General features: G+C 42.4%; 1 protein-coding gene across 4 annotated transcripts in view; it reads right to left on the bottom strand.

The window, feature by feature from the left end:
• Positions 1-8,580: 8,580 nt before the first annotated feature.
• The window catches only part of NPNT (nephronectin), a 47,919-nt gene continuing 42,060 nt past the window's right edge, over positions 8,581-14,439 (bottom strand). For all 4 annotated transcript variants that reach the window (XM_032187144.1, XM_032187142.1, XM_032187143.1 and 1 more), the window contains 2 exons: positions 12,269-12,525; positions 8,581-9,348 (listed from right to left, as the gene is read on the bottom strand). In XM_032187144.1, the coding sequence (XP_032043035.1) occupies positions 9,253-9,348; positions 12,269-12,525 (353 nt within the window). In that variant the 3' untranslated portion in view covers positions 8,581-9,252. The remainder of the gene's footprint in view (positions 9,349-12,268; positions 12,526-14,439) is intronic.

A 14,439-nucleotide genomic window follows, 5' to 3' on the forward strand; every position in this document is an offset into this window, starting at 1 on the left:
TGCTGTGCTCGTTTTTGTGTCGGTAAGTTAGGTTTTGACTTAAAAGAGGCTTTTTGGCTCCCTTGCAGTAACAGGAGGAGCGTGGCAAGATACAAACAAAAGCCAGGAGGGGCTGCTCCGAAGCTCGTGCATCCCATGGCCTTGCTCCAGGAGGGCAGACAGCTGCAGACGTGCTCTGGCAGGTAGCAGCCAGGGCAGGAGGCAATTTCTTCTGCGTAATGGCACGATGCCACTGCCTCTTCTCGTGGCTCAGGCAGCAAAAAGCTGGAAATGGGCAGGAGGCTGGGAGGCATAAGAGGAGGGGAGAAAAGGAATGGGGTCAGGAGCTGGGTGTGAAAGGTTGATTGCTTGGGAGTGCCCTCCCCAGGCAGAAACCGTGGGCAAGCAGAAATAAATTGTGCTCATGAATAGAAAATAGATGGGGTCTGACCTTGCTTGCTGAGGAGTTGATGAGGGTTCAGGGGGCGAAGTCAGTGGAAGGAGGTATTTGCCCTAATTTTCATCTTTCTTTATCTTTACATATTCTTAGAAAAATTGTTGCTCTGGACTCTAAACCAGGGACCAAGGGCAGAGGAGAGGGAACAGGGAGCTGGTCTGTGCCTCTGGACACCGCGCTGCAGCAGGAGGCCCCCAGGCTGATAAGGACGTGGGGCTTTCCTCAGAATTAGGAGCAAAGTCCCACGCCCAGGGTGTCTGCCATCTCCTCAGGTGAAGGGAACAGCAAGATCGTTGGGGTGGCTGATGTTGGTGCCCCTTGCTTATTCTAAGTAACTAACGTTGTCTTTTCAGGTACAAAAAATGTCATCACTACACGGGTGGGCAGCAGTACTTCACTTGTGCTTTGTCTCACTGTGTTTGCTTGTCTTTTCTTTTTTTAGCATGCAGAAGGCCGGAGTTGTGACACACAAACACACAGGGCTTGGACATTTCCAAGATGTGACGGAGCCTCAAGGCAAGAACTGAAGGGTGGTTCTCTGCCAGGCCGGAGCTGCTGCCCAGGGAAAACAAGTGATGAAGTAAGGCTTACAGAGGGAAGCACTCCTGCTTTTTTCTAATCTTCTTTTGACAGCTGGCTAATCTTTCTGAATTTGGAAGTAGTCAGGAGGAGTAATAATAGCGACGTGTGTCTGACAGAATGCCCTGCTGCTTTATGGCTATTAGGAAAATACCACAGGAATTATTTTTTATTTAAAATAGCTCAGCGTTGGAGGCACGAGGGGCGTGACTGTGGCTGCAGGAAAAAGTTCAACTTCGTAGTTCCTAAAGTCAAAAAATTCCTCTTTGCTTAATATTTATCTCGAGGAGTAAATTGGCCTCTCGTGCCAGAGAAAACAGTCTTTGGGTTCAGCAGGTCCTGAGGCAAAGAAACTTTATTATTGTTTGGGCAGGATCTGGCAAACACTGCCAGGTGCAGTGCTTTATACCTAACTTGAATCTTCCTGGTAGACGGGGGCCTAAACTTTAAAGTATGCAGCTGAGGGTAAAGGCTTTGATAGCCTGTTTTTCATCAAAAAAAGGTGTTTCAGGTACCTACAGTGAGGCTGGTACAGTTACCAGTAGGTCTGTCCAGGAGCTTTGCCTAAGTTGGTGTCAGTGTGGGCTGGGCTGGAGGCTCTGTAGCAAAGCTGCTGAAATGCTCCAGGGGCACTCCTGGTCTCATCCTGATGTCACCCTGGTGTAGGGTTGGTGCAAGTGCACATCGTGAAAGACTTTGAGCGTTGGTAAAGGTTGTCTCAGTGAAGAAACCGCTTTGGAGCCTTGCAGAGAGCTCTGAGTAGTTGGTAATGCCATGTCTTACCAAGGTGAAAAAAAAAAATAGAAAATCAGTAGCACAAAGCAGGACACAGTGGAGGAGGGAGGGACATTGCCTGTTGCATTTAATTTCTTTTATGTGAGCAAAAAACAGTTTGTTCATTTTCAGGTGCAGGAGAAATAGGACAAACAACAGTTCCTACACTGAGTAAGAGCTCCATTTACTACATCTGCTTTGAAACGCTCTCGGATATTTGTTACCAGAGCACATGTGGATCTTCTGCAGTGAGTTTCCGAACTGCTTGGCACGGGAGAGGAGCAACGTCTGTTAAAAATTAACTAGCAACTGAGATAAACCGCATATAAACAGCTCCGGCAGCGTGGTGATTTCATCAGTATCTGATCTACGTGTTTGTCTCAGAGCTACCCAAGTTCTTTTGAATGTTTTAGGTTTTCTCTGCTTTCTGCCCCGCAGCCTTCTAGACGCCCTGCTCAGCCATTCCACCAGGACAGGAGGGCAGATGAGTTTCTCTGAACAGCTGAGAGGACTCACTGTAACCACGAGCAAGGTGTTCTGCAGGGTGTGAAGGAAGGACCTGATCCTGCTCTGCAGAAGCCATTGGCAGCAGGGTCCTGGCCAAGTAAATGGGGCTCAGCTCCTTCTGGGTGCACGGTGTAAGCATTTCCCCGCTTCTCTTCTCTCCCACGTGGGTGAGTTTACTTTCCTGATTTTCAGCAATAATAAATAAAGGTGTGGAGAGGTGCACAGACTCCTTCCAACAGCCAGTTTGTGCCGTCCACGTGCATCCCCTATGGGAACTGCCGCCCCGTCACTGAGACACGAGGCCAGTTCGACAGGGGCTGTGCTGTATTTAACCCTTACAAATTTTTGCCTAGCCCTCTAACCGCCTATTTAGGTGATCAAAGGCCATGTGATGCTGAAGGCATCCCTTGATGTACCATGTACTTTCTCTGCCTGCTTTTTGTATTAATGAAATGTTTTTTTTCGAGCCCCACTCGCACATCTTCATTTGGGAAACAAATTACTCCCATAAAAGCTGGCAGAGTAGCTCACAGCAAGCTTCACAGTGAGCCCGTGCGTGTGCCAGGGCTGCTTGCTAATACACAGCTGAGCTGCCAGAATGCTGAGGTCGTGTAACACCCCACAAAACTGCCTAATGTACCTTGTGGGTAATTAAACGTCACTCAGCTTTAGTAATCAGCCTTCGGTAATGGAGTTCAGCCAATTAAAATAGCTTTTTTTATAACTGGGATAAAACTGGTGGCATATGACAGGAGGGTGACCGAATTGCTCACGGTTTAATGACACCTCTAACTGTGCCGTAAAGGTGTCTGGTTTCTATGTAAATTGTTGCACGCCATAGAATCGTTGGTTTTAATACCAGCAAGCGGTTTTTGTGTCATAGAGCACTGTTTATACACTCCAAAGTGCAATGACTGGAAGGATCCCTCGATGGGAACGTGAATCATGCGTGTTTGGTATTGCAGGGAGAGCATCCCAGCTGGGCATGGAAGCGTTGCCAAGCCCGGTGTGTCACGGTGCCACCCCTCGTGTTGTTATCTGGATGGAAGAGCCTGGGAAAAGGAGAAAAGTTTACTTGTGCTTGGCATCCTCAGTCACTGATATTAACATCCAGTGAGTAAGTTCCAACATTTGCTGGAGCGAAGTAATAGTCAAGAGACTTGTTAAGTTGGCCAACTTTTTCTTAATTTAAAGTTTGGATGTTGCCTTTGCTCTGTGACTGATCGTGTTTCAGGGTGTTCTTTTGTCTGCTGATCTTCTTCTCTGAGCACTTGTGCTGCGTGTGTATGACTGTGCTCATCAGGGAGCAGAGTCATAAAACCACACGTGAAATCAGCAGCCTTTCTGTGCTTGGTGGAGCCTCTGCTGAGCTGCAGCACGACAGCCCCAGACAAAGGACATGAGGAGAAAGCCTTTCAGGGGTGGATGGTGCAGCTCTGCCCGGTGGTGTCACCAGGTGAGACCCGAGGGCTGTAGCCAGGCATGTGAATTGGCTGAGAAAGTGGTGGCCTTTGGAGGATTTGTGAAGACTCGATTTATGCTCGGTGATATTAGTACAAACTGAGCCACTTTGAAAGAATCTTTCTTAAACCAAGAGGAATGTTTTGTGGCTGTGCCACTAGAGGCTCTACAGTGTCTGTGAAAGCTCAACACTACCACATGTGTAGAGAAGACAGATGGACGCTGCTTAAGGTACACATCCAGTCCTTTTTCCATGTCCTGGTTTTGGCTGGGATAGATTTAATTTTCTTCCTAGTAGCTGGTACGTGTCCGTGCTTTGGATTGGGGATGAGAACAACGCTGACAACACACTGAGGTGTCGGTTGTTGCAGAGCAGCACCCACCTAGAGCCAAGGGCTGCTCAGCTCCTTTCACTGCCTGCCAGGTTAAACCACAGCAAGCTGTTTCAAAATTGGTTTTCTTTAAAAGGTGCGCTTCTTTTTTTTAATATTGTTTGCAGTAAGAAGCCATGGTACCACTGTACCAGAGTTGATGCTTGCCACAGTAATGCTGCATCATACATGGGGAGATTCTGCTTTGGACCATCCCAAGAGGGGGAGAAATCTGGTGGATCCATTTCTTTGGCTTTTTGACCTAAAGGAGGGCAGGGGCAAAAGGCAAGGGGAGAGGTGACATGGTCCCCCCTTCTGCTGGGGCACCAGTGGTGTCAGAGCAACTGTGGTCTCCCTCAGATCCCCTGGAAGTGGCAACCCCAAACTCTGGTACTGGTGCTGCAAGGAAACGCAGTAAAATCCATCTCTCAGAGCACACGCTGCACCTTGCTGTGCCAGGTGTTTGCCAAACGTGCACTGAATCGAAAGGATCCTGGATGGAAGTCTGAAATGAGGCACCGGGCTGCTGAAATGCGCCGTGAGGAAAGACTCAGGAGAAGAAGGTGACGGCTTCCTGGCTTGAGCAGAAGGTAAGAGGCCAGCAGACAGCAGGGTAACAGAAGTCCCTGGGGAAGTGCCAGAGAAAGGCAGGATTTGGCTGTATCACACAGAAAGGGGCATCCTTACTCTGGGTGCCGGGCAAATACCTGGCGTGCTTTCTCAGCCTCAGCCTGTGGGGTGCAACAGGCACGCAGTGTGTGCCTTTACGCAGAATGCTCCTGGTACAGCGTGCGTGGGGATGCCTTAGCAATGGCCTTTCTGCTCTCCAACCATGGTGTCTGCAGAAGGGACCTGTGGAAGAGCGGTTTGATAGCAATGGAAACCTGTTCCTGGGTCTTGGGGAATTGGTAGTGGCTGGATTAAAACAGGGAAGGGACAAAAACCTGCCCGTGTACTACAGGAGGTTAAATATTGCTAAGAGTAAAGAAAGAACTGATTGATTCTTAACACACACAGGGAAGCAACATGAGGAGAAGTAATGATGGGGAGAGTGCCTTGCGTATGGAACAGGGAATTATTTCTCGCCAGAAAATTCAGGCCTGCTTTGCTTCATTGCTTGATGTGTGTTTTAAGAAAATGAGGGCTAGAGCTACACGATCCATGTCTATCAAGCATGTGTAAGTGTGATATCCCATCTGACTCTCCGGAGCTAAATTGGAAATTTCTTGGGAAAAGAATGGGAACCTAAGGGAAACAGTCTGGTGCTCTTCTAAATCACCACCAGAGCCTGCCACTAAAATTAGTGCTTCTTCCCAGCTCTGCAGGTTCACTCCCGTGCATGGTGCTCAGCTCAGTCCTCTTTAATTGGTGTGGAAGTCCTCAAACCCTGCACAACTACAGGATGTCAGGATAAAGCAGCAGGTAAGCAAGTGGGTTTTAACTGCCAGGAAAACTTTAATCATTTTGTGTTTCAGATAGATGCATATATATATATATATATATTTACTACTTTTTACATACTACTATACAAATATATGCCATTATATAGATTTCCTAGTTGTTAGTTTATGTATAGTTAATTTTACACGTGTATATAAATGAAAGTAGAAAAAATTGCATAGAAGTTAACTTAGAAGTTAATTTGCATAGAAGTTAAAATTGCATAGAAGTTAACATCAACTGACAATTAATGACTCCAGCTTTCTAAAATTCAATTCTAAAAATGTATTTTCCTCTTCGAGGACAGAGGAGGAGGATGGAGACTGCTGGCACAAGCAGCCTTCTGCTCAGGGTCGGCTTCTCATGGCTAAGCTGAGTCGGGTGAAATCTTATTAAGGTGATTGTTGCATTTTCAAACTGTGAGAAAAACAGTGCTTCAACCTCCACCTCTAGGATGATTTATGAGGGAAACCTAGGGAGGCCTAACACCAGAAGGAATGGGGTTTATTGAAAGCACACAGTAGTGAGTTAATGACATGGCTTTTATGAGACATGAGGTGACAGTACAGCATAGAAACAGGAAACAAAAATTTGGGATCTGTCCTGTCCATTGTACTTACTTTAGTATCAGAAAATGCACACTGTCACTGGGATCTGTAATTTAAGAATAATCTTTATTTTTAATACTGGGGGGGAGATTAGCATGTCTTTTTAACACATAAAATTGTAAGTTGGTAAAAAGCTGTACAGTACATTTGATAACTGTTTTCATGTGCGTTTAGTGCAATTTCTCCACTTGCCTAAGTGTTTAAGCAGGCATTTTTTTGGCACAGTTAGTAATCTATTTACTATGCTCTAACCAGAATTATAAATCACCGCATAGGAAGCCCTCAGGCCACGTTTTGATCTTTCTTGAGGCTCGCGTGAGAATGGCAGCATCGGCTCCATCCTGGCTGAGATGTCCAGCAGGAGCTAGCAGAGGAGCATCGCACCAGCCCCACGAACCAGCCTCACCTCCTTGGAAACACCATGTGAACGTGGAAGAGAGGAGGGGACGCACGCAGACACAGTGTCACTGCACAACCAGCTCCAGAGGTGAGTGACCGACAGCCGTGACAGCTAGCACAGAGCCAGGCTCCCAAAGGCCATCCCGGTGCCCACCATCGGTGGTTACAGGGCTTTACGGGGTTTGTCACCTGTCTGATTGTGCGGATGAAGGGCAGTCAGAAACACCAAATCCTCCTGTTGCCATCTGAGTACTTATTTCTGCTCGCCATCTGTATTCAGTGAGATTCTGGCTTCTACGGCCTGTTTGTAAAGGGGCAAAAACCCACTTGGTCGTACTTAGAAGGTTTTCGTTTTAACCAAGGAGTCTCACTCTAAGAGAGCCATGGTAATATAAGACCTTTCTTCTTCCACTGCATATGAAGCAGATCAAAATGTGTTAATTATGGTAAACGTCACAGAATACAATTTGTGCAGGCTCAGTAGTGTGCTGTGGTTGCTGGGTTTTCTTCTAAAAAGGACATTTTATATCTCAAACTCTTAATTTACCCATGAAACTGTTCTAAAAGCTATTTTGAAAATTGTCACACTTTGCTTCAAATAATATATATATACTTCTTTTTGAATAATATATATATATATACAGCTCTTACCATATTATAGTGAAATGCACTTTTAAATTTGGTAATAGTTAAGTAATTAGCTACCTCATTGTTGTTGATTTGTCATGTTTTGGTTCATTTCATTGCACTAAAAATGAGACTTCTGATCCAGAAATGAAAACAAGATATTCCAATTAGTAGTAAGTAACAGCCTCCTTTACTGATTACTTTAAAATAAAGACAAGGCATTTCAACTATTCACAAATATTTCTGACAGATTGCAAAATAACATAAGAGAAAAAAGATCATGATCATATCCAAAGCAAAATAGGTTAAAGAATTTTTACAAAGTCATTGTTTTTCCATTTCAAGATTTTTGCTGACACACTTTTGCAGGAGAGTATCTGTTTGGTGAAATAAACTTCTCTTCTACATACAGTGCTAGGGGGCAAATTGGAAAAGTATCCTCAGGAAGGTATTGTGTCAGAACCAGGCACTCAGAACATGGCCTCTCATCTCTGTGGACTGTCTGCAAGGTTTGATTTTTTTTCTTTTTAATGGTATTTTTATAAAATGACATGAAGCTGACGTTTGTTTTACATTTTATGTATTTAAAAGAGCCAATACCTATATCTTCTATGTATACATTTTTGAAGCTTTAAGACTGTGCCACTATTAACACTTTATCTGTCTTTTGTCATTTTCTGAAATGTTACTAATACTTTGTCAAATTTTGACTTACTAACAGCAATGATGATGACGTTCCTTGTCCAAAAATCCCAAACCAATTCGAACAATTCCCTGGGAAACTGCAGACCACATGCATGATACGTAAGTAAAAAATGAGTCCAAAGTTCTGATAAACATGTAGTGCCAGCTAGAGCTAATATTTGGTCTAGTTCTAAACAGTAAAATGCTTATTATATACAGAACAGTTGGATGGAATATGGACATTTGACAAGGGTGGCTCAAGGCATTTCACGGTCTGAATTGCTTGCACGGCCATAAGGCAGCTGCCCTTTTTTGTTTAGGCGTGGGCTCGTGCCAGGCCTGGGAAGGGGAAGGCCCTCAGCATTGCAGAGGGCTCAGTCACACAAGGTGCAAGTTGCCTTCTCCTGGCTGCGCGATCTTCAGCTCAACCAGGAGTTTCTTGCAGGACTGAGAGCCCGTTAGGGCTGGCTCCTGAGCTAAAAGCAAACCTGGACAGCATGATCAGATGCCAGTTTACGTCAGGTTAGGATTTGGTCTTTTGCCTTCACCGTATTACAACGCAAAGAACTGTACCAGCATTTCTCAATGAGCACCATTAACTGACTTTGGTAACGTATCTGTTGGCAGGCCCAGTAGGATCACGCCATGTGCTGAACTCCTGCCTCGTGTAACAGGAAAGCACAGCTGCCAACTACCTCGCAACTGGAGTCTGTAAGTATTCAAAACATAAATATGTTCATAACCATACACATATACACAAACCGCAGCAGTAGCAATATTACAGGATGCAGAGCCTACTCTATGTAACTGCTCTTTAATACAGATGCAACACCCACGTAAATGCTGTCTAATATGAAACAACCCCTCCTCGAAGGTCAATGGCAGCACGCCAAAGGTCAGGTCCAGGCTTCAGCCAGGCTGAGCTGGCTCTGCAGCTAGCTCAATCCCACCGTCTGTCAACTCTAATTAATAGAAGAGTAGCACTATGGCAACATAACGAGTATCTGTTAACTTTCTGAGCCGGAGATTTCTTTTCAAGCCATTTGTAATTATTTCTCCCTTTTTCACAAGTGCTCTTTGTGTGAGCGCTCATTATGCTTAAGAGAGGATAAAGTTATTACATACAAAATATGATTTAGGGGTAAGGCTTAATAGAAGCAACCAGCGTGGAGTTTGGAGCTCCTGAACCCGGGGAGGTGCTCTTCATGTTTTTAAGGGAAGTTTCAGTGAGATTGCACTTAGCAGACCACTAAGAAGTTGTCACTCTCCAACTGGTTCTTCTTTTTCTTGCAGCTCTGTTTCAAAGCTCGGTAGGAATAGTAGGAGAAGGGCTAGAGGAGATGACTGTGCTAGTCCCCCGTCTTTGCTAATGTTCTTCAGAGCAGCGTCCTCGCCTCAAGATCACATCATCAAGTCCAATGTCCCCAGTTCTTCCTTTCCCCTTCTCCCCTCTGAAAATAACCTAGGAAAAGAAAAAGAACAATTGGAGTGCAAGAACAAAATGAAAGAATCTTTGCTTGTGTGAGTAACTGGGTAATGATAAGAAAGCAAAAGCATAAGAAAGCACAACCAGTCTTAACTGACTCAAAAATGCCTATATAATTCTGCTGAGAATTATGTATTGTTTTTCTTTTCCTGATCGTCTCCTTCTTTTTTCACTTTAGCAGGATCTTTGTGAAGAGCCAGCAGTTCAGGATGGAGCTATGGCACAAATCAAGGAGGTGATTAAAGCCCTGCTCCAGCTGCCAGATCTGAGGTAAGAATTTCCACACAGGAGAATCTGTTGTGCTTTCTATAGCTCACTGCTGCACTGTTCTCATTGTCCCTCACGGCAAACACATAACACCCTGTGTAGTCTAACAAAATCCTGTCTAATGGAGGAGCTTTCCATCCCTAAAACACCTCACAGCTGACTTGGTCCAAATGCCAAACACAGTTGGAACTGGAAACCCCCAACTTCTATTTAACAAATCCTGGCTCCTGCAGAGCCGTGGTAATCTAGAGAAGCACTGACTGCTTGCAAAATGGCAGTGGAAGTTTGGGCATGGATTTACGGAGACCATTAGCAGTCCAGATTTAGCCTGCATAGAAGAAACTCATCAAACATAAAGCTCGATTAGAAGACCTGTAGCATAAATCAGGGCAGGGATGATTTACAGAATGGCCAGCTGACTTGCCATAAATCAGTGTCGCTCACCAGTATTACTGCCTTGGAAGCAGAAGCCTGAATGGCTTTAATATGATATTTTTGACCAGGTTTTAAAAACGATCCAAAGTCTACAGCAAAACTTTGTAACCGTCTGTTGTTATCACTCAGCTGGAAAGAGTTAATACAGCCTTACAGCTCAGAAATTCACCTGTGTAGTTAAAAAATAGTTTGGATGCTTGCTGAAAACAAACATTTTAAATAAAGCATAGGAACAAGGGAAGTCAGAGAAGCTATGTTGAATATGCTGAAATACTTGTTTAGAAATAAATGATATTGGATATGCTGTAGAAATAGTTTACACAAAGCAAAGTCATTAGAAAGTCTGATAAAGGATTCTGGTCTCTATTCATATTCTCAGGTTTTCAGAAGCAATCCCCCCCAAAGCGCTAGTATTTAATTGCTTTTGCTTTTTAATTAGCTAGAAAATTAAGTGTCCATTTTTCCTACAGATTTTTCTGTGCTAGGGTCTTCCCTGCTCATCTAGAGTTTTCTCTCATTCCCTGATCCTTGGAATAAATGTCACAAATGCTTTAGGCTACCCAGCCTGGCTGGAAAAGTTCCCAAACTTGACAATTCTGCAGGGTCCTGCGAGGCAGTGATCAGTTACGGTTTGCAAGCCACGCTGACAGCTACTGCTGAGGAAGGGAACAGTGCAAAGGGGGGCTGTTATTCTTGTTTAAAAGCTTTGGGGGTCCCTAAAATTCATTTACTTGTCTGCCAGTAAATACATCAGTAATACATACTTACTGTAAAAGTGTTCTTATAGAGACCTTGTTTAACACAGCACCCTACCTCTGAGGATCAGTGTTAAACCTAGCAAAAATTGTAAGAATGGGATGAATATGTTGCTCACCTGCTATAAATGTCCACATTCTCAGTCTGACATTTGTTTACAGCTAACAGAACATCAGGCATCTTTTTTATTATTTCTCTGCTGAAAGCAGAAACTGAAGAAAAATGCTGAGCTTTTGATGCATCATTTTAATCACCCAATGCTTCTAAGATTTCCAGGTATTAAAAATACTCTCCATGGGACTTCATAGAGCTGCTTCCGATTATGTTAAACAATTTTGTTTTACTGGCATACCTAGATTATCAGTTACCTCCTCATCCAGGTCAGCTGCAGGTATGCTGAAGAATGTAAAAACATGTGCAATAGCACAGGTAACCTCCCTGCAGTGTCAGAAATGACTGTTCTCAATATCCCATATATTAATATATATGGGATATTATATATATAATAGTACATAATATATAATATATGCTGTATATACTATACGCTATATACACACTATATATACTATATATACTATTATAGTATATTTATAGTATATAATATATACTATATTATATATTTTAATATTATATATTATATACTACAGTATATAATATAAATAGATACTATATAGATTATATAGTATATATTATATACTCTACTATATAATGTAAACAGATAATATATACTATATACACACTATATATTTTTAGTATATTTATACTATATATTATATAGATCTAATATATATTATATTAGTATAGTATATTATAGTATATATAGTATATAGTGTATATACACACAATAATATATGCTATAATAGTGTACTATTATACTATGTATACTATTATAGTATATATACATATATAGTGTGTATATACACTATATACTATATGTGTATATAGTATATATAAAATATATAATATGTTATATATACGCTATAGTATGTAATATAAACAGACATAATCAATATCTGTTTAACCACTTCTTAATCCATGGGGGATGATCCTTCCTTTTGCATGACACTGTTTTTTAAAGCATACTTCACAACTAATCTCGATACGGGCTATTTGGAAAATTTGTACTTGCTTTTTTTACAAAACAAGTACAGTATGCTCTTGTCCTTTAGGTTGCTCTTTCCTACATGATAAGTGAGTCCCTGATAGTAGCTCAGTACAAGCTATTTTCTAGTTTTCCATCTGTCTATTACTATGGGTGTTGTAGTTTGTTCTACAGAGAACTAATTAGAAATGTGATTCCATTGGCAAGGATAAATGGAGAATTAAAAAACAGGCAGACATTGGACCCGGAAGGCAAATGATTAAGTGCTACACCACCTAAATGTCATCAGAGTCTCATGCAAATTAAAAAAAAGGCAGTAAATGCAATTGTACTCACACTCTTGGTGCCCGGTCCTCGCAAAGTTATGTGTGTCTGCCTCCAGCCATGGCCACCGTTTCTCCCCCAGACAGCTGGGCCGTGAGCACCGTTTCTCCTCACAAAGACTTGGAGGGCACCAGAGTGCAGGCCGGGCACCTTGTGCCGAAACGACAGGCATAAGTCCCCAGCCTGAGCCATGTGTCCCAGCGGCAGGATGAGATGCGCTGCTTTTCCCTCTTTGCCTTCGGCTTCAGAGATGGTCAGGTACTGTCCCCCTGCAAAAGAGAAAGCAGTTACTTTGGTAAAATTCTGCTGTCTAAAATTTCAGGACCAAATGCAGAAGCATTATCAAATAAATTAAAAAGAACTCCATCAGGTCCAGTGAGTGGTAAATAAAGCATATTGGTGCTAGACTGAGAACCAGAACTGACACATCTCCCCTGCAAGGTAAGGTTTACAGTGCTGGGCTTCTATTTACAGCGTGCCAGGTTAGGGCTTTCTTATCTAATCTCTTTTTCACACAGCAAATACTACAGCTGTTGAAAATGAAGTTCATCTGTTTCTTCATTCCGGACATCCCCTTGGTGACTTATTTTAAAACCACAGTGACACCAAAGCTACCGTGTAAATTTATGTATCTTGTAAGCTGTGCATGTTTGCTAGTAGAAGGCCAGCATAAATGTTATGCTGTTACAGCTCTGTACCTTGCTTTTTGTTTGGAAACTGTGTTAACAGGTTAAGTCTCAAGGTGTATCCACTTGCAAATAAGCCCAGCGTTTCCATTTAACCATAATTTAAACTCTTAATCTAGCTGAGATACAGAAAGTTAGAAACAGTTAGTTACGATTTCCAAAGGGCTGGTCTTCTCTAACAGTAGGAAGCTGCTACTGAACACAAGCACTTAATTCAAAACACCATCATTATCTCTGATCATGTTTGAAGTACCTTCATAAAAACACCCAGTACATGAAGAAGTAGAGGATCTCATGGATACAGCAACAGCCATTAAATGTTTTTTTTAGATCCATAAATCCCATACACCTTTTCATGTAGGTACTTAGAACTACAATAAATTGAACTTCAAATCCTGCAGAAAACTCACACCTGTCTTTTATCTTTGAACTTTTCATTAAAACATTTTCAAGGATAACTTTCAAATTTAAACTGACCAAGGGGGGAGGGAGGGAGCACTCTTAAAAGAGAAAAAGGGAAAAAAGAAAAATTCTTATTTTACTCTCAACCTAAGAATCTATTTTTAATATATGAGAGCAGAGTATCAAAGGATCTAAGTTAAGGTAAAGGGTCCAGACAGCCTTCTTAATTGAAACCAATGCTGTAGGTTTTGATTTTTTTTCTAAATATTGCATATTAATAAGACTATATTCTTAACAGTGAAGTAGTTGCCATGCTACTACCAGGACTTGTCAAACACTTAAAAGTAAAGCAAATGATGTCTCCAATTCACTACTTCTACACCAGTTTTAAAGTTCCTTTGGCCTCAGTGAGATTTAACTAAGCCAAGTATTTTTCTGCTAAGGTCACACGTCTGCATTTGGGCGTGAAGTGGGATCCATTTATCCAAGTATCTGTTAAAGCTTTCTTTCTTTTTTTTTTAATGCATTGTTTTTGCATCAAAGTCACTAACTGCTAAAAGAAGAGAATTCAAATAGCTGCACCTGTTTGTTGTAGATACAATTATTTCACTCTGAAAATAGTGACCTGACTTGTTACCTGCATGTGTTTCAGATAGTTACAGTGACTGAACCCAATCAATAGGAAACAGATTTAGTAAGCACAAAGCCAACTTAGCTGTAGGCATGCCCCTACAGGAAAAGGTCCCCTCAAAGCAGCATTTTCTGCACGCAAGATAAGCTTATAAGGCTTCAGCATGGCACCTTTCAAAATACAGATTCTGATAAACCAATAAATGCCAAACTTTGAAAGGTGAAAGCAAACACTCAGGCGCAAGCTGTGAAAATAAATCTCTGAAACAAGGTATTCCAGCCAGGAGGGAGTGGGGTGGGTGACTTCAAGGGACTAGTTTTAACAGGTTGTGTCAACAGCAACAGAACAGGCACAGGAAACAAAAAGCTGAGTGTCCCTGACTGGGAAGCAACACCAGGGAAAAAAAGGTCTAAGAAAAAGCCAGTTAAAAATCATGGCTCTGGAACTTAGTACGTATTAACAAT

The sequence above is a fragment of the Aythya fuligula genome, chromosome 4 (genome assembly GCF_009819795.1).
Source record: "Aythya fuligula isolate bAytFul2 chromosome 4, bAytFul2.pri, whole genome shotgun sequence".
In the NCBI taxonomy this organism is placed as follows: Eukaryota; Metazoa; Chordata; class Aves; order Anseriformes; family Anatidae; genus Aythya; species Aythya fuligula.